General features: G+C 35.8%; 2 protein-coding genes across 3 annotated transcripts; one reads left to right on the forward strand and one right to left on the reverse strand.

Annotated features, from left to right (window-relative positions):
- The first annotated feature begins 11,404 nt into the window (after nt 1-11,404).
- On the forward strand, nt 11,405-14,131 carry LOC110928689 (transcription initiation factor IIA subunit 2). 2 transcript variants are annotated; one of them, XM_022171723.2, is made up of 4 exons: nt 11,405-11,508; nt 12,783-12,923; nt 13,044-13,094; nt 13,809-14,131. In XM_022171723.2, exons 2-4 carry the CDS (start codon nt 12,795-12,797, stop codon nt 13,947-13,949), a joined length of 321 nt encoding a protein of 106 aa, XP_022027415.1. In that variant the 5' UTR covers nt 11,405-11,508; nt 12,783-12,794; the 3' UTR covers nt 13,950-14,131. The 2 variants fall into 2 exon arrangements, with proteins under 2 accessions (XP_022027415.1, XP_022027416.1); XM_022171724.2 differs by having other exon boundaries at nt 11,419-11,508; nt 12,788-12,923.
- A 1,223-nt stretch (nt 14,132-15,354) lies between these two features.
- On the reverse strand, nt 15,355-24,319 carry LOC110928688 (probable sucrose-phosphate synthase 1). The gene is made up of 13 exons (XM_022171722.2): nt 23,988-24,319; nt 23,166-23,255; nt 22,275-22,516; nt 22,114-22,177; nt 20,803-21,501; nt 19,872-19,988; nt 19,656-19,787; nt 19,390-19,566; nt 19,273-19,326; nt 19,100-19,162; nt 17,482-18,375; nt 17,176-17,303; nt 15,355-15,839 (listed from the first exon to the last, which is right to left on the reverse strand). Exons 1-13 carry the CDS (start codon nt 24,165-24,167, stop codon nt 15,560-15,562), a joined length of 3,120 nt encoding a protein of 1,039 aa, XP_022027414.1. The 5' UTR covers nt 24,168-24,319; the 3' UTR covers nt 15,355-15,559.
- Nucleotides 24,320-26,716: the final 2,397 nt, after the last annotated feature.

Raw genomic sequence — 26,716 nt, forward strand, 5'->3', positions numbered from 1 at the left:
TTATTGTTCATCTGGGTTGAGGGTAACGCCACCTTCAAAAGAGGGGCCTACTACAATAACTAAGATAATCTCTTAAACAAGTGCAAAAGTGCGAAAATAATCAAAGGTTACACTACACACGAGTCGGATCCAAGTGATTCATCTTGTCTATCTGTTTTTATTTTTATTTTATTTTCAGCATTTTAGTTAGTTTTATTTTTCTAGTTTAAAAACCTTTTTCTAACATTTTGATTTGATTAGACGTTGGGGATAAACCGGTACTAAAAGCTCTTGTGTCCTTGGACGACCTCGGTATCTTACCAACACTATACTACGTCCACGATTGGTGCACTTGCCCATATGTGTGTTTAGTGTTAGTGAATATCGTGTTTATAAATTTAAAACTTGGCTAAAAAGTGTAAAAAGGGCTTAAAATATACATCTAAAATATAACACACTTCACGCATATCAATTTTTTGGCGCCGCTGCCTGGGACACAAGGATTTTAAGAAAGTTAGGAATCAGCGACCTAATCATTTTTTCTATTTTATTTTTTTTATTTTTTTTTTAGGATTTTCTTAATTTTTCAGCTTTTGCAGAACTCAGCACGGGCCGTGCCCGCTGAACATGACCCGTGCCCAATCATTGGAAGTGGCAATCCTGTTTTAAGTCAGACAGTAAGCTGAACACAGGGCCGTGCCCACTCAACACCCCCCCCCGTGCCCAAGATTCAGTTACTGAAAACAGAACCGTAAGATCCCGACAGTTGGTAATTTCTGACACAAAAATGAGTGATAATGATATTTTTTACTTTCGACACTCTTATGGTACGTGGTGTCAATTATGTGGAGGCGGTCATAAAGAATTAGAATGCTATTTTCTAAACTATAAGCCCCACTATATAGACCCATCGTTTTCCTGTAGCCTTAAGAGGGGCGAAAGTAAAAATAATCCTTATCTCTCCCTCGAATGCGCCCAACCGGACATTTTAGGAGAAATGCTTCTTGATGAACTATTTCAACTCGAAGATCTGGTTCTTAATTGGTTAAAGAACTTAAGATGGATTTCCTTAATTCATCTCAAGACGATGACCAAGAAGAATTGTTGGGGTCGCATTCAAATAAAAACAACTTCGTTGTTCCCAACGTTACCTTCAACTCTAGCGAAGACTTGGACGATAGTCGTCCCTGTGCCGATTGTGCCGTGAAGGACTCTCCATCGACTTCATTCGGTGCATATATAGACCTGAGCGATTCGGCATACACCTTCTTTAACGAGAGCCCAGAAAAGGGTTGGACTTGTCCACCTACATTTAGCATAGGAATCACCCTCACCGACAACCTCTTACGTTCTCATCTTAATCTAGAGCAATTAAGGTACCTTAGGCACTTTGGGGTTGTTCCGTCCAGTAAGGAACCGCCCGATCCGGATAAGTTCCTTGAAAATAGGCAAACTCCATAAGACAGCTTCCAGACACGGGGCCATGCCCAGGTCAACACGCCCCCGTGTCCACCAAAAGATTCTCTTCTGATTTCGTCAGAATACGGACAAAAATGTGTCAGAATTATGTCTACACACGGGGCCGTGTCCAGCCGACACGGGGCCGTGTCCAGCGTGCTGTCGTTTTCTATAAATGCAGCAAGATTCCTGCTCATTTGGACCACTTCAAAAGACAGAGATTCCTGGGATCTTCACTCATACTATCCTAGGTATGTTCTAAAAGAAGGTTCTCAAAAACAATCTTGTCTTTTATACTTTTGTTCATTTCCTTCTCCTTCAATTTCCAATCACTACCTCCATTAAAGCTTGGAAGCTTCATGATTCCAACCTTTATTGTGATGTTTGTAAGGTCATTATTCAAGGAATCTTGCTTAAAATGAGTTATACCACTCTGTTTTGAATTATTTATGCTTAAAATTTACCTACAAACAAAGAAAATAATTTAAAACTCCCAGATTCCTTGCTTTAAAAACTTGCAGACAACTAGACACGGGGCCGTGTTTATTGAACACGGGGCCGTGTCCGAGGTACTGTTTCATGAAAATTGAGTTCTTTTTCGGTTTGTTTTCCCAGAATGGCGAGCAGAACAAGTGGAACGTCTTCCTCGCACTCAATGAGCAACTGACAGGGGAGGAGGTCATCAACGGCGGAAGACTCTCTTGTAAACTATGTTTACGCCTTAAGAGAGGCTATTGATGAAATAACGGGGGTGGAAGAAGCATTCGTCGACCATATCAATCATCTAACGGTGGGACTGGAAGGGTGTCTCCGGGAGGTCAACCTCTTGCACCAGAGGTTGAACATTCTCGCATCTCCTCCTTTGGTGCCTATAATAACCCAAAGGGCATAGAACGTGGTGCCTGAAGTCATCATACCAGCCGAGTGGTACGCCATGCACCCGGGGCCTCCTCGAGACATATTACAAGGGGTCCTGGTTGGTGTTTCCCCTCCTCCACAAGATGTTGAGGAAAACGAAGCCGCCTTCTTCCTCCCAAGAGAGATAGAAGAATGGCTTTAACATCTAGGAAGATAACCCTCGGCCAAGAGTCCTACTACACTCCTCAATACCGGAAAACTATTTCCGGGATTTTGGTTCTTAATGAGAAAGTAGGACTCCTTATGATAATTTTATGTATCACTTGACCTATCTAGTTTAGGACTTTTAACTTTTATTTCTCTTCTTTGTTTTTAATTTTCTAGGAACGCTATGTATCTCTTTATGATTTTAATGAAATGATGGTTTTAATGTTTGGATGGTGTTGTAATGAATAAAACACACTCGGGATGGTAAAGGATAACAAGGGAAACGAGAAACATCACCCCATGCATGAAAACAGGGCCATCCGACAAAAATTTCTTCATTACAGCAAGTTCAGCACGGGTCGTGTCCGCCCAACACGGCCCCGTGCTGCACCATCTGCAGAAAACGCCCAGTTCAGGTAACCCGTGTCCAGGCTTCTGTTTCTCTTTACTAAATTTTGTCACTGGCACCTGAACACGGGGACGTGCCCGGTCACCACGGGGTCGTGTCCAGAGTGCCAGTAACATAAAATTTTGCTTTTAATACCCTTTTACACATTCAATTAACCTAAAAACTTATTTTTGGGACACATTGAGGACAAAGTGTAATTTAAGTGTGAGGGGGAGGGGGATACTAAAACTTTGAATCTTGCAAGTCCTAATTAACAAGCCTTACACAAAACTCTATTGGAACAGCTAATTACCCCAATTTTTTTTTCAAAAAAATTTCATTTTTTTTACTTGTCTAAGTTTAAGCTGGGAATTTCAAGTTCTAAAAAAAGGTTATATTTTTACAAGTTTACAACCGATAGCGTCGTGACAAAAAGAATCAACATAAGAAAATTATGAAACGGCATGACAAGCTTAGTTAAAATTTGATTATATATACTTGATCATATAAAAACCCATTCCCACAAAAGTGAGTTTTGAGCCTTTATTGAGCATACAGATACACATCTTTACACTAAATGCTCATTTTTCGTTTCTTGTGTGAATAGCCGCTTGGTTCGTACGACTCTAGAACTTGCCACAACAATGCATTCCCGGTCCTTACCAACTTAAACCCGAGTAAGTAAATGATGGAGGCATTAGGACTAACCCTTTTTTTTCTTTCTGCACCATTATTTTTCAATTTTTTTTACCACTTACCCAAAATCCCCCTAGTTAACCCCTTTGAGTCTAAACCTTTTCGTTTCTTAACCCAAAACAATCACCCTTTTTACCCACCTAAACCTTTTTATTTTAGCCCTTTCTTTTAGTAACAAAGCTCGGTTTTTCTTATGACTCAAATATATATATATATATATATATATTGATGATGAAACCAAATAAACAAACAAGTTCATCAAAAATTACTTTGTTTGAAAGAAATGGTTCATCAAAATAAAATAAAATTGTGAAAAATAAAAAATATTTCAAAATCGACGCTTTTTACGCTTTTCGCCCTTTCACTAACCACTAACCCAACCACCCACCTTTAGCCCAAGCCTAACCCTTCACCCAAAAAGTCCTCTTGATATTTACAAAGCTATATAGTTAAAAAGGAGGAGGATTGATTGCTTGGCAAGCTTATGGTAAGAGTAAGTTCCATGCCGCTCTTGAGTGATTCACTAAAAATACACCTTCGGCCGAGTGTTAAGTGACCCCCCGAGAGGTATGTGAACTTGTATATAAATGGAATTTTAAAAAGGCATGTTATGCCCTAATAAGTAATTTATCTTATGAAATGTTTTTAATAAATCATGACGAATAGGATTGTAAATAAATAAAAATAAAACTTAAATAAAGAATCTTGGAAATCCCGACACTCTATGACAAGCCCAAAAACCTTCTTTTCTACCCATTCCATTTGGGAGTGAAATAGCCACATTATAAAGAGTTTTGCTTGAGGACAAGCAAAGATTCAAGTGTGGGGGTATTTGATGTGCACAAAATGCAACATATAAATTACATCAATCGTGACATAAAACTAACCCTTTTTTAGTAGTAATGTTGGAAAAAGTGTGCTTTTGTCTTCCTTTTGTATTTTCAGGATTAAATGAGCTCAAATGAACAAAAGAAGCAAAAAGGCAGCTAAATCTGACATAAATACAAGAAAAGGAACAAACGTGGCATGCCCGACCTCCCGACAGCATCTTCCCAAGCAAAACACGAAGACAGAACATGCCCCTTGCTCAGTGAGCACGGGGGCGTGCCCAAGTGTCAGCAGAAAAGACAAAGTGGTAGAAGCTTCTATTGCCCACCACGGGGCCGTGCTCAGCGGACACAGGGCCGTGGTCAACTATAAGATTCGCGAAATCCAGGCAAATCTTGATAGTACAGATATGCTTCTGCACACGGGGCCGTGCTCAGCGGACACGGGGGCGTGGTCAACTGTTGCAGATGCATTTAATGAAATTGCAATTAATGAAGAGAGAGAGAGTCGGATGGACACGGGCCCGTGCCCAGTGGACACGGGGCCGTGCCCGAGCTTCTGTTCAGCCTATAAATAGGAGTGCTTGGAGCTCTTGCAACTCATCCCTTGGCACACCACCTCTCTCACACTTCACCCACCACCAACCACCATCACAACACCATCATCCACCACCATCATCCATTGTCCATCATAGAGTTGTGAGTCGTCTCGGGATCCAAGATTGATCGTAAGAGTTCTTGACAATCAAAGGCCATGTTTGCCTAAGTCTCTTACATCACTTGGTGAAGACAAGTGTTTAGTGTAATACTTTTTATTTTTAATCTTTTGCACTTTTTAATTGGTTTTGTATTAATGACTTTAATTACTAGTTTCTTATGTTGAGGGTGATTCTTCCTTATCGTTTGTCCGTGGTGTCTTGGCATTATTTTACTGTCTATATAAAATAAAAGATTTTCACCATTCATATCTCCACGGTCTATATGGAGGTATGTTGGCTACCTGGTCGGGGGTTAAGGGAACGGTTTGGTAAGAGTCTTGCCATTGTTCAGTGTATAGATCCTGCAAAGGACCTGGGTCAAATTTAGTAGGACCTCCTTCGATACCCAACGGTATTGGATGGTGGGGGTCCAAACTCTTTGATCCCCTCATAAGTTAAACTACTATTAAAACTTTAACCCGCCTACTTAGGACTGTATCCCTGCTGACTCAGACTACTTAGCCGAGGGTAACGTCGCCTTCAAAAGAGGGGCCTACCACATTATGCATTAATAACTTAATTAATTATCTTTCAATAATCCGACCCTTTAGGATTGTATCCTTGCTGACTCAAACTACTGGGTTGAGGGTAACGTCACCTTCAAAGAGGGGCCTACTACAATAACTAAGATAATCTCTTAAACAAGTGCAAAAGTGCGAAAATAATCAAAGGTTACACTACACACGAGTCGGATCCAAGTGATTCATCTTGTCTATCTGTTTTTATTTTTATTTTATTTTCAGCATTTTAGTTAGTTTTATTTTTCTAGTTTAAAAACCTTTTTCTAACATTTTGATTTGATTAGACGTTGAGGATAAACCGGTACTAAAAGCTCTTGTGTCCTTGGACGGCCTTGGTATCTTACCAACACTATACTACGTCCACGATGGGTGCACTTGCCCATATGTGTATTTAGTGTTAGTGAATATCGTGTTTATAAATTTAAAACTTGGCTAAAAAGTGTAAAAAGGGTTTAAAATATACATCTAAAATATAACACACTTCACGCACATCAATTCACATCCAACCCATTAAAATATGTGAGTGGAGTTTTTATAATACAAAGAGTATAAAAAGTGGTTATGTGTGGAGGAGAGAGAAAATGTTACTATTCATCTGTATATTTGAGGGGACACTGTTCACCCCCTATAATTTTTAAATATATTTTGAAAGTGGTTGTGAGTGGAGGAGAGATAAAATGTAATGATAAAGGTATAAAAGAATATTATTTAAGTCTGAGCCCTTACGGTCCGTAACCGCTTTTAATTTATATCGCCCAGTTACAGACCCTTACGGACCGTAAGCCATATCCTTTGCGGTCCGTAAGCCTGCGATCAGATGACTAAAATTTTTAAAACTTTATACTCTTAGTTCCTCAACTTTAATTATTATTTTTAATCATTTCCGAGAGTCATGAAATAACAATATGAAGTCTCGGTTTTGGTTAAAAGGCCACTCAGAGGCATGAATTTGCATGTTGACACTTTTAGTCCCTATAGATTGAATCTTTTATACGTTCAAAGTTTATGACACGTGTCATTATTTTATTGGATATGATTTTTGCAAGGTGTTACAATGTATTAGCTAATGGGTCAAAAGGGTAAAACAAACAAATGTGGTGTTTAAAGAAATCTTTAATGACTTGTGATTCTTTCGCATTCATTTCTTTCAATTGATTGTAATTTAATATTTACCTAAGTAATTGAACATTTCTTTCATTTAAAAAGTTTATGTCAAACATTGTTAAGTAATTTAATTTACTTTAAGACCACCCGTGTATTACACGGGTACTTAGACTAGTATATATATATATATATATATACATACACACACGATTCGATGGTGGCTGTGGTGGTGACACTTGTTTGATGGTGGCGGTGCTTGCTGTGGTGGTGGTGGTGATGTAGGGGTGAAAGAGACAGTGTGTATGGATGTAGGGATGAGCTCGGTACCAGTACCGAAAATGTTCGGTACAGTACGTACCGGTATTTAGAGGAAGTATTCAGTAAAATACCGGTATCGAACCGAAAACGCCAATAAATGGGTACCAAATCGATATAGGGGAAATTCAGTACCGGTACCAAATGCTTCTTGCTAACTGTGTGTATATATTAATAATAATAATAATAATAATAGTAATAATAATAATAAAGAAATTTAAAAAAAATCTTGAAAATATGTGCTATTTTCGTCCCTTTACTTTATGTGCCATTTACATCTCTGTGATAACTGAGTTATACGTTTTTTAAGTGGGTTAATTTTTGGACTGAAACGGCACTTTTTGAGAATGTAAGGGAGGAAAATGGTATAATTTGGCATGACATGGCAAAAGTGGGCAAACCACAAAAATGTAAATGGCACTTAACTCATTACTAAATAAACTGAATTTTGATAAAGACCAATTTGTAACACAAGTCTTATTGCAATTTGAATATGGAATAGATGACAAATGTAATGTCTTTCTTGGGAGTGTCTGAGATTTCTTTCAGGGGATGTTCGGGTTATAGCTTATATAAAACAGTTTATGGTGCAGCTTATAAAACCAAATAATCAACTTGTTGAAAACAAGTTATTTCAATATAAGGGTAAACATGTAACTAAAATTCAAAAGGAAGCTATCCCAAACTTGTTAACTAATCTCATGACAGTATAACAAGATGAGCATAAGCACTAATCTTTAGCCAACTACTCATAAGCGCTTATCTGCTTTGAAAAACAAAATAAGCGGACAAGTTGTTCAATTAAGCAATCTGGACATTGGCTTTGTTTCTAATTTTCTTTCTCGTTTACATTCTACAGAAGCTGGAAAGGTGATAGACACACAAGATATAACCCACATTGCAAAAGATCAAACATTAATTGGATAGCTTGCGATTTGGTTTTGGGTGAGGAGTTTTTTAGCATCTCACTCTCAGGTTGTCAAGGTGTGATTTGGGTCTTGGCTTGGTGGTTGTATTTCACAGTGGAGATGGGCTAAGGGTGTACATGGCTCGGTTCAGTTGGACTAAATATAAACCTAAAGTCGATGTTTTAGTTTTACACTTTCATAACAAATCAATTGTAGTTATAAACGGCTCGGTTACTTTAGTTGTTGGAAAAGATGATTTGGTTAAGCGTCAACTTTGGACGTTTGTGAAGTCAATCTCATTTCAATAAAAAAATCCAGTTATATTTCAGATCAAATAAAACATAATCAGTCATCTTAATTTATAAAGGAATAAGCGATGCTAAATTATATTGTCTATAAAAATTGTTTAACAAAATTTATTTTACGTATAAACATTATACTTATAAAAAAATTTAACGTTGGTTTCTGATGTCTGTTCAATATTTCCGGTTGTTTATTAACTTATTAGTTTCTCAGTTGGTTCGATTGCTTCAATTCAGTTTTTTCGGGAACCCTTAGATGAGGCGTCAAGGCGTTGTCGTGGATGTGATTCAAAGTGTTGTTGCATATGGTGGAGTCAAAAAGGGATGGTAAATACAGATTGAATAGAGTATCGCGCTGGTACTATTCAATTACCGTGCCATTACTGTCTTGATCAACTACCACCGGTAATGGTACCAGTACTGTTTAATAGTGCATTTACTGCTAGAATCTTATTTGTTGAATACTTGTATCTTATTTCTTGATTGGCTTTAGGTAAAATTTGGATGTCGTACTAATCCGGGAAACTACCAAAATCCCGGTACTATGCCATGCCAGAGTGTACTATACTATTCAGTATTTGATGTTAAGATTTACAAATATTCGCTTTCGGTATTATGGGATTTGGTACCGGGTATGGTACCTGTATCATTTTTCGGAGGGGGGTATATTCTTTTTGTTTTATATTTGTTTATAAAATAAGGGGTATGTAGGTGGGGTGTTGATTAAACTCAAATTTCAAATTAAATTTAAATTAGGAACTTAAATTCCGTTTTCAATCAGGTTACCATTCGAATTAGAATTTGTGATTTTCAACCCGAACTATCCAAATTTGAATTATGTCATCTTTTATAAAAAAAAATATACACATGATTTTTGTGCTTATATGTGTTTTATTTAGCTTATTTAACTAATCTCATGATTCCGGTTATTCAAATCAACCCAAGTTTGAATCTTGTTTTGAATTCAAATTTTCAAAATCAATTAAAATCCGAATAACTTGATTGAATAATCCAAAATCCTATTTAACGAACACCCCTCGGAAAACCTATGAGTAGAATGTTGTGCTGACAGATACGACCGGAAGAAGGGCCATTTGAAAGTGTTGCTAACATTTAGGCTACAACATAACACATATTGGATTGTCTTTTTGCACTTAGGGATATTGGTACTCTGCTAAGGTGCCACAAATACGTAAATATGGTCATTTCATATGAGATTTACTCCATTTTTTTTTTTTGTTTGTAAAGAAGATCATCTATATTGTGTAAACCTGTGTAAAATTCTTAAACGAATGTATGACCTTTTAAAAAGGTGATTTCATTGTTCTATTGTAATGATATCATCTATTCTAAATTCCTCTCTTCAGGATGAGGAGACTTAAGTATTAGGTTTTCACATACCAGGTCATCCCAAAATGTTAGATGGTCAACAACAACAACAACAAGCTTACCCGGTTTATCCCATCTATAGCTAAGAAACTATTGGTAGGGTATGGGGAGGGTGAGATGTAGGCACACGTTACCTCTATCCTAGGGGATAGAGAGGCTGCTTCCTACGAGATCCTCGGCTCCAAAGACGTATCAAGATATAATAGTCATAAAAAGCATACGCTTGCAAGCATCTACGCAAAAAAAAAAAAAAAAAAAAAATAAAATAAAATCATATTTGGTTTAAAAATTCACCCCGCAAAGAACTATAAAAGGCTAAGTTCCTAAGACAAAAGAGCCCCCACCTAATAAGTCCTTAACCTTAATCCTACGTCTCCATAAACTCCTGCCCTCGACCATGTCCGCAGAGAGGCGGAAGTCTAACAAATCCTTTCTAACTCGCTCGTCCCAAAATGTTAGATGGTCGATGTAATATATTTTATGATTCTTGTCTTTTTATCCCAAGGTTGCGAGTTTAGTTTTTACCATTTACCTACATTTTGGTTCTCTTGATTACAAACAACTTGAGTTCTTCATCAAACATCTAGCTCGGTATTCTAGCACAAAGAACAATGATGTAATTTACTAAAAGGTATGATTTTCTAATGCATCATTAGGTAAATACATATTTAAAATGATTTTAGCATAAAAGGATAGTAAATTTTATATAGTTTTAAATGATTATCTAACTTTTTACCAATTGGTTATATTAATATTTTCTGTTTGTTTAGGGAAAAAGGTAAAAAATGATAATAACAATAATACTTAAAAAGGGAAAACAACACAGAAATATAACTAAGTTTGCCCACTGTTCCAACTAAGTCATCTAAACTTATATTGTCCCTCTAAAATAACTAAACTTTAATTTCTTGTTCTAATAGTGAGTAATTACCAGGTCACTAGGTTACTATTTTTTTTTCTATTTATTTATTTTATTTTTGCCGTTGTCACCATTCGCCATACTCAGTTCCGTGACTGTTGCGCTTAGCTTCGTCGTCGCGGATATCGATTTAAATCCACGAACAGGCACGGTGAACGAATCTTGTTTACTATTTAATCTTTATATATTTTAGTTAAAAAATGTGATTTTTTTTAATATGAAATATTCATTTCATTATTTATATTTTCCAGATCATATCAAAAATAAACAAAAAATAATGAAACCTGACACCTCATCATTATTAACCTGGTAACTTGATAATTACATAGTATTAGAACAATAAATGAAATTTTAGGTACTTTAGAGAGACAAAAAAAAAGTTTTAGTAACTTAATTGAAACAGTTGTCAAACTTGATTACATTTTTATAAAGTTATTCCTGCTTAAAAAAAAAAAAAAAAAAAAAAAAAGCTATTTACACAGAAACATACAAAATTAAATACTTTAGATTAACACATAAGCTGCCTTCCAAAAAAAAAAAGCATAAGTAGAGTACTTCAAAGTTCAAACAATAATTATCTTGTTTTATACGAATTGCTTTAAAAATAAATAATAAATTGTTTCTATTGGGCCGGGCCTTATAAAATTTATCGTCCAATTGAGGCCAACTTCTCACATCTAGAAGCTATGTACATAGACGAATTTACCCTAGAAGTATCTTCCACCACCTGCACAATTCGCAGCAATACAGGGGTAAATTCGTCAATCCCCATACCAATGCTTTCCCAATCCATCTATATAAAGGCAGAGCTACAAAAACTAGGGTATAAAAAGCAGATCTCATTCTCCCTCTTCCGAACCTCAACGACCAGAAAAAAAAGTGAGTAATTCTTCATAAATCATCAAATTATAACTTTATTGATCTGATAATCGATGATTTTGTGACTGTTTACTGTATATTAACCTTGAGATTGTGCTTATTTTGGTGTGTATGTTGAAGATTCACGTGCAAATTCATCATAATCGATTATTTGTGTGTGTTTACTGTATATGAACCTTGAATTTGTTTTCAATTTGGTGTGTATGTTGAAGATTCTCCTGAAAAATTATTATAATTGATTATTTGTGTGTGTTTACTGAATATGAACCTTGAATTTGTTTTCAATTTGGTGTGTATGTTGAAGATTCTCCTGTAAAATCATTATAATCGATTATTTGTGTGCGTTTACTGTATATGAGCTTTGAATTGGTGCTTATTTTGTCTGTATGTTGAAGATTCTCGTAAAAATTATTATAATCGATGATGTTGTGTTTGTTTACTGTATATGAGCCTTGAATTTGTGCTTATTTTGGTGTGTATGTTGAATATTCTCGATCAAAATCATCATAATTGATGATAGTGTGTGTATGAATCTTGAATTTGTGCTTATTTTGTCTGTCTGTTGAAGATTCTCGTGCAAAATCATCATGATCGATGATTTGTGTCTGATCACTCTGTATGAATTGCAATTTTTTTGCTTAATTTTGTGTGTGCAATGAAGATTCTCATGCATATGGTGATAATTTGATTGTTTGTGACTGTTTACTGTATATAAACTGTGTTTTTTGCTTCTTTTTTTGTGTATATTGAAGATTCTTGATTATTTGTGTTCATATACTGTATATGAACCTTAATATTGTGCTTAGTTTTATGTATATATTGAAGATTCGTGTCTAAATTTTGATAATGGATTATTTGAGTCGGTTTACTGCATATGAACTTGAATTTGGGCTTAAATTCGTCTAACGTTAGAAGATTCTCATGGAAAGTCATGTGATGCCTGTTGTTTGTTTCAGATTTTGAGTTCTATTTAGTTTGATTCAAGTTTGGATAATTGTGTAGCCGATTATGTGAATCATCAGGGTAAACTAAGATCTAAAGTACTCTTTGATGTGTTCTTTGTGTATAGGAATATGATAATTTCTAGAGTATACTCAAACATGTTAGATATCTTTTCATTTGCCAGAATTTTTTTTCCTAGTTTTCTGATATAGCACATCAAGCAAGATGGTTCATTTGGTTCAAATATGTAATGGCTTTGTGAAAGCTGTTGGTTACATTTGGGAATTTGGTTGGTTTGTAGCTAATAATTACAGACGGTTATTATTGTACAGAACAGGTCTTTCATGGCGACGTTCGAGTTGTACCGTAGGTCAACAATTGGAATGTGTTTGACAGAAACATTGGATGAGATGGTTTCAAGTGGGATTCTTGGCCCTGAGCTTGCTATCCAAGTGCTTGTTCAGTTTGACAAGGTCCCTTTTGATCTTCTTTAACGAAAATTATTTTGTTAATTTTATGCTTTCTTTAATATGAATAGGTGTCAATTAATATCATAATATGTGAATCACCATTTCTTGTTTTGGTGGTTGTAGTCAATGGCTGAAGCACTGGACACTCAGGTTAAGACCAAGGTGTCAATTAAGGTATTAGTTCTAACTATATTGCTTACTAGGAAGTATTACTGAGATGCGTGAATTTTGATTCAAAAAAATTACTTATTTAGACAATTAATCCGTTTATTGCGTATCTCAAAAGCAGTAAGCCCTTTTGATTGTTGGATCAAGAAAAGTGTTTGTGCTTATCTGCTTATTTTGGGTGAATGAAGCATTTTGAGTTTGCTTATTTCAAACTGATTATTCTTGGTTGAGCCGGGGGTCTCACTAGAAGCAACCTCTATTCCTACGGGGTAGAGGTAAGGTTGTCTACATCTTACCCTCCTCAGACCCTACCTTAGCCTTGCTATTGGTGGGATTTACTGAGTATGGTGATGAAACTGATTATTCTTGGTGGGTTCTAAATAAAAAGTTTACGTTTAGGGTCAATAAGTTGTTTAAATAAGCAACCCCAAACACCACATTATAGAATTACTTAGTTACATATGGACTATAGGGGTATTTGGGATTACTAAACACCTTCTGGTTAGGCTTATAAGTGAAAGCAGATAATCAGCTTATTGAAAATACCTTATTTGTTTTTAAAGTTATTGTATCTATATTGGATACATCAACTGTTTATAGAATTCAGAAGGGTAAAAGAAAATAGTCAACCAATTTGTTGATGTGTTAACTCAACCAGTCTTGACTCGATCTTGAAGATGACCCAGTTTGACCCGACAGACCTTTTGTATACATAAACAGGGGCATTTGCACACGTACAGATTCTGTGACAACGTGTGGACTTTCATTCTTCAAGACGCACTCTTCAAGTACGATGAATTTCAGGAAAATGTTGGACGAGTTAAGATAGTGGCATGTGACTCAAAGCTGCTTGTTCAGTGAGATCTGTTTGTCTCTATGGTTTTCAAGGTAAATTTTAGTGTAGAACAAATGTGGTGGTTGTTCCTCTGTTGTATCTCTTGGAACAGAGTGAATTTGAAACTATTTGCTCAGATAATACTCAGTTGTGTGAGATCTAATTGGAGTTCCGTTTCTTGCTTTAAATTGTTTTCTCCATTTTGGCATAGTTTATTTGCGTTTCGGTTTTCAAATGGTCTTGATAGTAGAAATTCTCTCTTTCTAACGATTTTGCTACCGGATATGGATGCCTTTTCGTTATTCCAGTTATTAAGTAGACAGTTCTATATAACCGTAAACTCATGGGGCTCACCAATACCCTGCTAACCAACTGGACTAGAAGAATCATAGTTTGCTTCTGGCCGATAGTCTCCAAAGGGTTGGAAAACAAAAACCAGCGAAGCTGCGGTTAAAGGGAATCATGCGCGCCACCCCTTGAAAGCATGGTTTTACGTCGAACTATTAACTCATAGTGCATAACAATTTATCGACAAAAAGCGATCATATGTATAATACTGGTTGCACAAAAATGAAAAGAACCTTGATTCTTTTTCTTCTTTTTGGTATGTTGACTGTGTAGACACAAATATCTTAAAACAAGAATCTAAGCTTGCAAGCGTATCCATGAAACCAAATCCAGACCATATATTGTGTATATCCAAAATTAACCTTGATCAGGGTTACGAAGCTTTTGGTTCATAAATTTTATTTAAATCTTAAAGGATTTAATATATTAGACGATTTTATATCATGTGATTTGAAATACTAAAGTTTGGTCGATAGAAATTGAAATAAATTCTTGGCTAACATAGTGTTTCAAGTGTATTTAATAACATCATTAATACTTGATTTTTTTTTTTTTGAACGACCAATTAAATCACCGGATAAGCATCCTGGGATGATGCACTCAATCGAGCAAATGCATCCCCTCTTCCATAACGGTCAGAGTTTGATGCATACCCGAGTCACCAAGCCACCAGTCTGGGGAAAACCCGCCGCCCGAAAGCCCACTACGGTAAAACCCAGTTCGGCTCGGTTTCGAACTGGCGAAACTTCATTAAGAAATGTGAATATAATTAAACTGAAACAGATGTGAATTTGCAAAAATTAAGAAAGTTCATTTCAAAAATTAAATTTAAACATCAAAATAGTATAAATAAATGCAAGCTAAAAAGTTAATTGAACTGCCAAGTATTATAGGAAAACACAAAATCTCATAAATCATTTTGTAAAAAAAAGTTTACAATAATAAAGATTGGGCATACATATTTAACAAATTCTTTATTATAAAATTGGACAAAAAAATGTTTCAGTCACCACAACCCACCCAACTTGACCCTACCCGATAGACCCATCCATTTTAAACAACTCTAGGCATGGGCTCACAACAGAAGAACACAATAACCTCATTTTTATAACTTCTGTACATAATTGCATACTTTTCACACTAGTTTCGACAACTAGTTATTCATGTAAATGCCAGATCGAATGAGAGCAGCAAAAATAAAATGCAACAAAAAAGAAAACATTTCACTCGGGATGAGAAATCATCCCGAGCCCAAGTGTCAAACAAGAGGGACGATAATGTAATTCCTTTATGCTTTGAGGACTCCGAGTTTTCCCAACGATGCACGAATATCAGCAGGACTGAATTCTTCGGGTGTGTGAATAATATTGGTGCTTTCAGTAGGTGTAACATCGGAAAGCGGGTAGACTCTGTTAGCATGAAGCTGGTTGGTGGTGCCGCCGCCTATTCCCTTCAGTACAACCGATTTGTGAACACCGCCCAGAAATCCTTCGTAATCTGTGTCCCCGCTTTCGCCGACGAAAACCACCACCTTTGATAAGTCCATACCCCACCGCAGATACAAATACCTGAAAGAAAATGGTTATTAAAAAAAATCATTAGACCAAAAAATGAAAAAAATAAAAATAAATAAACATTACAAAACATAGCATGCGTCAGGGATGGGTTGACCCACAAACACTTTTTTTATCCATTTTTTTATACTTCTATTAAATAACTAATTTATAAATATGATCGCAGCTCGTGTTTGGAAACAGGTAAAGTTTTGGCCCGCGTATGGTTGGTTTGACCCGCAAACACTTTTTTATCCATTGTTTTATACTACTGTTAATTGTTAAATAACTAATGCTATAAATATGATCACAGCCTGGGGTGTAAAAAAGCCTAGAGGCTCGAGAGCTACTCGTTATCGGCTCGGTTAAAAGCTCGAACGAGCCGAGCTTTAACGAGCCCGAGCTCGAGCCTGAAATACAAAGCTCGTTTAGGCTCACGAGCCCAAACAAAAATTTATTTATTTTATGTACAATATAACAATAATAATGATGATAACACTGGCGAGCCGAGCTCGAGCTGAACTTTGGCTCCTTTAAGCGATAGAAGCGGCTCGAGCAGAGTTTTTAGCTCCTTAAGGTTGTTATTAATAAAGGTCGAGCCGAGCTCGAGCTATGGGTTTCACTCGCGAGCCGAGCTCGAGCTCAAATAAGTAGACTCAAACCGAACCGAGCTCGAGCTTCATAAAAACATGACGAGCCCAGCTCGAGCCCAGTCGAGCTCGGGCTCGGCCCGGCCGTTTACACCCCTAATCACAGCTCATGTTTTGAAACGGGTAAAGTTTTGGGCCGTGTCTGGTTGGTTTGACCCGCAAACACTTTCTTTGTCCTTTAAAAAACATTTTATAATAAATAATGCTAACACTGGCGAGCCGAGCTCGAGCCGAACGTTGGCTCCTTTAAGCGATAGAAGCGAGCTCGAGCAGAGTTTTTAGCTCCTTAAGGTTGTTCTTAAAAAAGGGCGAGTCGTGCTCGAGCTTTGGGTTTTACTCGCGAGCCAAGCTCGAGCTCAAATAAGTAGACTCAAACCGAACCGAGCCGAGCTCGAGCTTCATAAAAACATGACGAGCCAAGCTCGAGCCCAGTCGAGCTCGGACTAGGACCGGCCGTTTACACCCCTAATCACAGCTCATGTTTTGAAACGGGTAAAGTTTTGGCCCGTGTCTGGTTGGTTTGACCCGCAAACACTTTTTTTGTCCTTTAAAAAACATTTTATAATAAATAATGCTATAAAATAGATTGAAAAAGCTGTATTATTACAATAATAATTTAATTTTTTTAATAAAGATATTTAGGAGGCTTTATGCATAAAAAATACAAAGACAAGAAAATGTATAATGAGAATTTAAAATACCTGAGGGCTTGAGAACGAGATGCCGACACTGGAATCACATTTATCTTTTTTCCATTTTGGCAATAAATAACGTGACAACGAAGAGCTTGAATCCTCATCAACTTCCTAAGTTCCTTAACAGGAGGAACCTACAAAATAAATCACTAAAATTAGAAATATGATACATTACATACAAAACAAACCCCACACATATTTCAACTCGTTGACTCACGTAGCATTAAAATATGGTCGATTCGGATTATGCGTTATCTCTAGGAATAATTAGAATATAGAATAAATAAGGATTTAATCATAAACGGGACTAACCAATCCGGGCTTGTGAATATTAAACGCATAACAATAATTAGTCGAAACTTCTTCATCTTCAGTAACAACATGCTCTTCATTTTTATTTGCAGCCGTTTTATCAACAATAGAAGAAGCCCATTTCACCAAAGTCTTCCGAAGTCCTTCACCGCCCCAACGGTACTCAATATGCGAATGATAATATAAATCAAATACAAACGGGTTATCTTCAGAATGCGAAGACGAATAATAAAGATCGGCCCCGCTATTGCAAATAAACGCATCAAAAACCGACGGATTCACACCATTCGATACCAAAAACGAATGAATTTGCGCCATTTGTAAAGACGTTGCCAATATAAATCCAATCGACCCGTCGTTTTTTTCGTTTTCTACCGCCTCGAATATTTTTTGAACGTTTTCGAAAAGTGACCCGATATTGTCAGCGTCGATAGCGATTACGAAAACGTGTGTTCTTCTCCTTATGGCCGGGAATTTCGGTTGTTCGGTTTTATCTCCAGAAACCGTCTTTTGTAGGTTTTTCGCGACATTTTTCGAATGTGACAAAACGACGTTTTCTAATTTATTTTTTTGATCTTCCGAACCGATTGAGAATTTTAAATTTAGAGATATATCTTGCATATCTCTTAAGGAATCGCCTGGTGAGTCAGATTCGGAATTTTCATCATCATCGTCGTCGTTATCGTTTTTTAGCCACCCGGGATGCCTCGGTTTACAGCTGGCGATACGTGAAAGATACGTTTTGCAATGTTCTTTCCATGAGAATAGATGAATGTTTCTTAGCCCGTTTGCCCTGCATTTGGCCCAAAGTTGCTTATCTGCAACGAGTTTTAACAATGCGTCTGCGATTGATTGTTGATCGTGGGGATCGATAAGCAAACCGTTGTCAAGTACCTGCAATAATAAATGTTTTTCTTTTAGCATACAACCTTCTATATTGTTTATTCAAAAGTGCAGACTATTATCGCAATAATGATGTTTTTGTAAACATAGTTAACTAAATATTTATAAAAAAAATTAAGTAAACAAAAAAGTGTTTGTGACCCGGTCCGTCATGTTTTGACCTGTACTTAAGAAAACCATTTTTGACCCGTTATCTACCCCGCCTAACCCATCCATCTTCGGACATTCAGTCGTAAACATAATTGTTAATAGCGAATAGCGGACGATAGCGAGAAGCTACCTATACACTACGTAGCGATAGCGATGATATAGTGTGTGCTGTTTCATGTTTAGCGTACACTAGAAGAAAATTTTCGAAACATTTTACATGTATATTTTATCATAAATTCCTGTAAATATGAAAGAAATACGCTTCGTTATTCATTCCTAAAATAAGAAAACCCTGAAATACGCTTCTTTTTTCATTCCTAAAAATCTAAAATAAAAAACCCTAAATAGGCTTCTTTTTTTCAATCTCTACCCGCTGTTTATCACAAAGAAAAAGGAAAAAAAAAACTAAATCCGATATTTTCACGCTACTTAGGCGCTAAACATTATCTAGTGTGAAACGCACGCTTCGCTACGCTATTTGTTATTGCAAGCACTATGCTCGCTATTAACAACTATAGTCGTAAACAAAGTGAGAGAAAAAATCAAAAAAACAAATGTAACTAACTCGATGTATATCCACAGGGCCTCCGTTTTTAGTGGCAACCATCGGTAACCCGTGAGCAGCAGCCTGTTTAAAAAATATCTGATGAGTCGGGATAATGGTATATTATACCAAATTGTGCACCATGTTTTAACAAAATCTAAAATTGCAAAAAAAAAATTAAAATAAAAACTCACCTCTATCAAAGTGAGTCCAAATGGCTCAATGAAAGCCGGATTGATGAAAACACCCTGTCATTATTATCAACTGTCAATTATCGATATCAAACACAATATGAATTTATTCAATATTACCTTGGTTTTAGCAGCGAGCCGATAGATGTCAGCGACTTCACTCTGCTTATGATGTTTCGGATACGCCACTTGACCATAAAGATCATACTTATCAATCATTTTAATAATCGAAAGAAGCATTGAAGCACTTGTGCTCGACATCTCATCGATGTTTTCTCGGTTACCCATTATTAACGTCTGCAGAATTAGTTAAAAAAAACGTAAGAACACAAAACAATTTAATCACGCCTGCCAACAAAGAGTGTGATCTGAAGTTCTGAACATACAAGATTAGCAAGCTCTCTTAATGGACGACACTCCCCGAATGCTTTAACCAAAGTCGTAAGGTTCTTTTTCGGATCGGGCCTTGCAAGCGCAAGTATCATGGGCTTTCGTGGGTTGGTGAAGAATCGCATTATCTGCATAAAAATGTATAAAAACCGCAACATGGATAAACATTAAACGTCAAATAAATCATAATAAATAATAAAAAGTTACAAAACCTCTGTCCAGATAGGTGGGTCCGGAGAAGGCTGATGCTCTTCTCCGCCTTCGGTTTCACCGTCCATATCACCGTCGTGTGGGACAATATGATTGAACTCCATTCCCGGAGGAATTACCTGTCGGTAGATAAAGTGTTAAATTATGTAACTAAAAGATTAATGGGTTGATTCACGTTATGTTTTATATTTGAATGGTCAAATGGATATAATCAAGAAAGCTAGATGGGAAGGACCGAGGGGGCAGGTCAAACAGGTCAAAGGTCGTAGGGGTGCTAAATGGATAGTGTTCAAGCACATGAACCCGAACACGACCCATTTAACTCGATTTTTTTACTTCATTTTCTTTCGCATTTTAATATTTTAAAATATAATTTTACAACAAAAATACAAATGTATATATAACAATTACATTTTAAATATACAATCTTATGTCAAGTTCTCTTTAAAGTTATAAGTATTGCATAAATACCTGAACAAATTAACTTATGACATAGAAACACATTTTAAAAAATCAAAATATATAAAAATGGGTTAAACGGGTCAACCCGCCAACCCGTCAGGTAAGACACGAACCTGACCCGTTTAGCTAAACGGGTTCGTGGGTTCAACCTGAAACTGACCCGAACCCGATCGTGTCGTGTTTACGGGTCGTGTCAGATATTCACACCCCTAAAAGGTCGTCCAAAGACTATTTTTAATGCATAAAACCTTCAAAAACAATTTATTAAAAAAAAATATATTATTGTTGAATTAATATAATTTTTTTCAATCGCGTTTGACGCACTAATTACTTGTTATAAAAAAATATGGATAAAAGGGGTTTGCGTCAACCCAACCCAGCCCATTTTGACCCATACAAAAGTCAACCAATTTTGACCCATTTAAGTCTTGAAGAGAAGAAACAGAACATAAGAACATTTTTGGTACTTACAACCATACGAGGCATGAACCTGCCATAACAGCTGACATTACGCCTAATCCTAGCCCGAAGTTTCTTTTCCAAAACTGGGTCAAACCCGTCATACAACCGCCACTGTTCATCAATCTCCTGTCGGGTGCTAGTAATAACCACCTCAGACGAATCAAGACTCGATTCTTCCGCCTCTATCCTCCGCATGATTTTGTACGTAGTGTTAATTTCATCTTTCGTTAATCTTCCTTGTCTCAGAAGTTGTTCCAACTTGTCTCGACCAAGCGAATGACCCGTGAAAAGCATCGGTACGTTTAACGCACCGGATAACCGGGCCGCTGAGTCACCAGCATCCGCATAATGACCGTGAATCGCAACGGGCCAGACCGGGTGCCCACTGTTTAGTTGCTCGCCTAAAACTTTCGACATTTGGATTACGTGGCTAAGTGCACCGTCAACGAATTCGGGGATGTGGGGCCAAAGAAGCTCTTTATCGATGTATTTCTCTCGTGGCCCAAATGGAATGCGAATTATGTACGCACCGCTACTTTCTCCGACTTCGTCTGTCATGTCATCGGGATTATGAGAACATAACATTTCTATTGGTTCACCGTAACTCGAGTCTACTTCGGGGCAGGCTACTTGTCTTGTAAGTAAATCGACTCGGTAGACACCTGGCATTGAAGCTAAAGCTCTTGCAAGTTCTACAACATACTTAACCTGGAAATGAAAAAAAAAATCATCAAAAACAACTAAAGATCAGCTTATTTCTACTTCTAGTACAGGTTGACCAGAACACATTTTTTCCTATATATCAAAAAAAGAATTAATTACGTTTTTCGTCCGTGTGGTTTGTTGAAAATAACCATTACAGTCCATTAGTTTAAAATTGCCAAAACAGTACTAGTGCTTTCACTTTTGTAACAATTACAATCCACCTCCGTTAACCCCATCCAATTTCCTGTTAAGTTGAAATCCCTTGTTTAAATTAACGAGTGTTAAAACCTATTGTTCATGAAGGGTAAAAACGTCATTTTCCTTTTTTCCTTAAAAGGGGTGGGATCTTAATAGGGTTATAAAAAAGAGAAATAAAAGAAAAATGGAAAATGACGTTTTTACCCTTCATTAAAGGGCAGGTTTTTAACAAACATTAGTTTTTTGGATGGAAAACTGGCATGTTTCAAGAATGTCAGGGACGGAAACGGAAACGGTACAAATTTGAAATTTGGCCTGGACTGACATAATTGGACAAACCGCGAAAATGGCAGTTAACTCTATTTAAAAAAAAAATAGAGACAACTAAAAGGCTAGATTGGAATTGTCGAACAATACCTGACCACCTGTGTCAGAATCACGACCAAGCTCCATATTTTCACCGCGTATTAACCCGTGAAGGCTGTACCAAATATACAATTTATCGATCATTTTGTATCATATTACTTCTAATAAATTGCTCAAAAATTACAGCTGGTTAAGAGAATAAGAATGTTTACCTTATTAATACAATATACAGCTTTTTCCCCTTTTGTTGATTAGCCCATGCTTCCATGGCATCAAGTGAACTCATTCTGGGTAACCGACCTTTTTGGCTTTCACCATGAGCCGACACGTCACCAACTGTCTCTCCTTTTTCTCCTTCTGATAAATCCTCTGACATGTCGGCAACAGCCAAACGTCTACCTTTTTCTCGCTCCATACGACGTTTGGCTGCTCTGTTAGCTTCCTCACTCTCTAGCTGATAAACAGGTTTTCAACGTTAATAGAGCTTAAAACAGTCAATTTACCATACGTACAACTTTACATGTATTCCTCTCAACATCATGATGAAACATAAAACAGTTCAGATATCAAATCTGCTTCCAAAATTAAACTTTTTTTCAAAATCGACCGAATCAAGACCTAATTGCATGAAATGCATATATGAAGCCAAATTAACAATTACAGAGATTAAGAGGGTGCTTGGGGTTGAGTTTTGAAGGAGATTTTTAGATTATTGAGTTTTGAAATCGTAAATAATCAGTTTTGAGTGTTTGGGTAAAAAAAAAATAAAAAATTGATTATTTGTGTTTAGAAAGTTACAAAATGCAGTTTTCCAAAAGCAGCTCCCCCCTACTGCAAAAAACGCAGTTTTCCAAAAATTGATTATTTGCGTTTAGAAAAGGATTTTCACTTGTTTATTTTTTTAAACATATATTTGCCAAACACTCAAATAGTTGATCATCTGATTATTGTGATATTAAGCAACATAATCAAATCCAAACACTATCTTTCAACATCACGTTTTGTTACAGTTAATTATCTGATTCTGATTATTCAAAACGCATAATCTATTTTCAAAACTCAACCCCAAACCCCCTCTAAGAAAAAAAAATATATGTACAAACCTGCTTTTTCTGACGAGCCAAATTCCAAATCCTCCAGCACATATTCTCCAGCCTGGTGTTCCTCTCTTGCGGACTCCTCGTCGCTTGCGCCTTCATACACGTATCATAATAATTAACTTCCAATTTCAACAACAAATACGAAAAATAAACACATAAAATTACATTTACACAACACATACGATTCAATTGAACTCCATTTTTCGATTCAATTTTATCAATCAAATTCAAATCATAACATCCAATTCACTACATACAGATTGACTAAAGTTTAACTTCCAAATTCAACAACAAATACAAAAAAAAAAAAAAAAAAAAAAAAACAACACACACACACACAAAAATATATTTACACGCTAATCTAATCATACAACAACATAAACATACGATTCAATTGAACTCCATTCGATTCGATTCTATCACTCAAATTCAAATCATAATATCCAATTCACTACACACACATAGTTGTATACATACAGATTAATCGAAAATTAACTTCCAATTTCAACAACAGTTAGAAAAAAAATTAAAAATAATAAAATAAATATATATATAAACATAAAAATATATTTACACAACACAAACACACGATTCAATTGAACTCCAGATTCAATTCTGTCAATCAAATTCAAATAAATTATAAAAATCCAATTCAATACACACACGATAGATGCGTCATGTGTACCACACAAACTAATCATAAACCGATCAAAAACTCAATCAAAATCCATTTGATTCAATTCAATCAAACTCCAAAAGTCCAAATCATAACCTAACACACACAAATCAAATCAAATCAATAAAAAACTGACGAATCAAACTCACTTTAACCCAAGAGCGATGCAGATCAGTCTCATCAAAACCAATGACGTTATCAACGAAGTACCGAGTGGGACTGAAGCGGCCTCGTTCACGAAGAAGTAAGGATGATTTTGCATCGTCGAGTCCAGGGCCTACGTCGAGAATTGCCTCCAGGTAACTGTTAATCCAGTCGTTTCCCGCCATTGGAGAAGTGTGAGATTGTGGTTGATGATGGTGGTGTGTTTGTGTGGAGAGAGATTTATGGCGAAATTTGGGATGATATTGAAGACAGTGAGTAGGAAAAATTGAGAGGAGAGAGAGAATCGGATACTGAGTACAGAGGATAGAACTCTAGAATATAGGGGAAAAAGGTGAAAAACCGCTCATTATTATTCTTATTTTATTAATAATAATAATAAATAATAATAACTAGAAATACAACCCGCCGCAATGCGACGGGGATTCTTTAGTTATAACTAAGTCGATTTAGGACGCGCACGTTATGTTGAACCTATCAAACGGGAAAAAAATAGACGATGTAAAAACGTTTACCCACACACGCACGCACGTTGCGTCATGTTAACTCGCAAAATTTAGAACGAAACGTAAAAATGTTAAACCAAAGATGCATGTTGCGATGTGTTAAGTCACAAAATTTAGAACGAAGCATAAAGCGAAAATTTTGCGGAAAATGAAAACTATAAAGGACCAAAGTTGAAAGTAAAAAAAGTTGTGAGGATAGATTAAAAAGTTTTGTGTTAAAGTAAAAAAACAAATAGTTTTGGGTTAAAAGTGATTTATGAAATACTTTTGGGTGAAAAGTAAAAAATCAATTAAAAAAAAAACCAAAGCCAAGGTTACAAAAACCATATGCATAACCATTTTTTCTTTGAAAAACCCTCAAAGCCAAGATTACAACACATAAGTAAAAAAAAAACAAAATGGTTAAATCGCAAAAGATGGAAACTTTTGAATAGAAGTGAAAAATCAAATTAATCAAAGTGGTTAAATTGTATAAGATGGAAACTTTTGAATTAGAAGTGAAAAATCAAATTAATCAAAAGGGGTTAAATTACCAAAATTGAAACTTTAAACTTAAATTGTCAAATATTAAAACTTTAGGGTTAAAAAGGAAACAAATATTAAAACTTTAAACTTAAATTGTCAAAGATTAAAACTTTAGGGTTAAAAAGGAAAATTTCAATTTTTTTTTTGAAAAACACCCTAAACCAATGTTACAAGTCATATATGCATAAACATGTTGGTTCTTTATAATGTTTAAATAATAATAATAATAATAATAATAATAATAATAATAATAATAATAATAATAAACTGCCAAAATGGTCCCTAAGGTTTGGTCACTTTTACCATTTTAGTCCATAACTCAAATCTTTTGAATCTGGGTCCCTGTGGTTTCAATTTTGTTGTCATTTTCATCCAAAATCAAAATCTGGTCAGATTTTTCAATTACATCCAGTTTTTTGTCTTTTTCTTCCCTTTTAATGAAGGGCAAAATCGTCTTTTAACGTTTTATTATAACAAATAAAAAAATCTGACCATTTTGCCCTTCATTAAAAGGGAGGAAAAAAACAAAAAACTGGATGTTAACTGAAAAATCTGATAAAATTTTGTTTTTGGATGAAAATGACAACAAAATTAAAACTACAAGGACCCAGATTCAAAAGATTTGAATTTTGGACTAAAATGGCAAAAGTGACCAAACCTCAGGGACCATTTTGGCAGTTTACTACAACAACAACAACAATAATAATAATAATAATAACAATAATAATATTGGTACAATATAATATTGTATAGGTTCGGTCGATATTGGTACACTACCGGTATTTGGTATGAAATTTATGATCTCTACATGCCACATTGGATGCACCCTAGGTGTTAAACCGTGCTCGTTTGGTGGGCCTAGATGTGAGGCGTTAGCGTGATGATTGTTAACAGAATTACATTGTAGCGAAAATAGGGAAATACATATATTCACTGAAAATATGAATTTATTTAAAACCTATTGTATTAAAATATTATGTATCAATATCTAGTACAAAACTCATAGGTAGATCGAAATATCAAAAAGGACTTAGCAAGATTGTATGCCCTCGTCCTTGAGTCGCAAATTCCAAGGTGACAGCCCGGACAAACCTAGCATACCTTGGAGGATTGGCACATGAAAGTCAGTCTTTAAAAATATGTCAGATTTCACTGGTGAGTACAATTAACAAAACAGTTATAAAACATGTTTAAAACATTCATTAGATAAGTATCTTGATTTGCTAGGCTTACAACTTGTCACACATTTAAATCTAGTTCTAATGGTAAATATACCAATCGTACTCATCACGACGACTGTCAGGTATATACCTACACCCCGCGTTTATGATTCAATTTATGAATACACTTTCGTTACCTCCATACATGCGTATTTGGCTCAAAATGTTATTGTTTACAAGCACGTTGTAAATTGAATTATCACATGGTTACCAAGTGATTATAGGGTTGTTCTATAGTCACAACATCTTAGGCTTTCAGATTAACATTTTTAACTGTTATTGCGTATATTAACAGTCGAAGTTTTATATGGTCCTAGTATGATTATAGGGTTGTTCTATAGTCACAACATAAAATGGAACAATCTTCCATTAAGATGGTTACTGATTGTTAATCGGCCTTCAGGCTTATTATTCGTAACCGTGTTTGAAAACACGTTCATTAGATTAAACGTTTGAATCGAATGG

The sequence above is a fragment of the Helianthus annuus genome, chromosome 3 (genome assembly GCF_002127325.2).
Source record: "Helianthus annuus cultivar XRQ/B chromosome 3, HanXRQr2.0-SUNRISE, whole genome shotgun sequence".
Classification (NCBI taxonomy): Eukaryota; Viridiplantae; Streptophyta; class Magnoliopsida; order Asterales; family Asteraceae; genus Helianthus; species Helianthus annuus.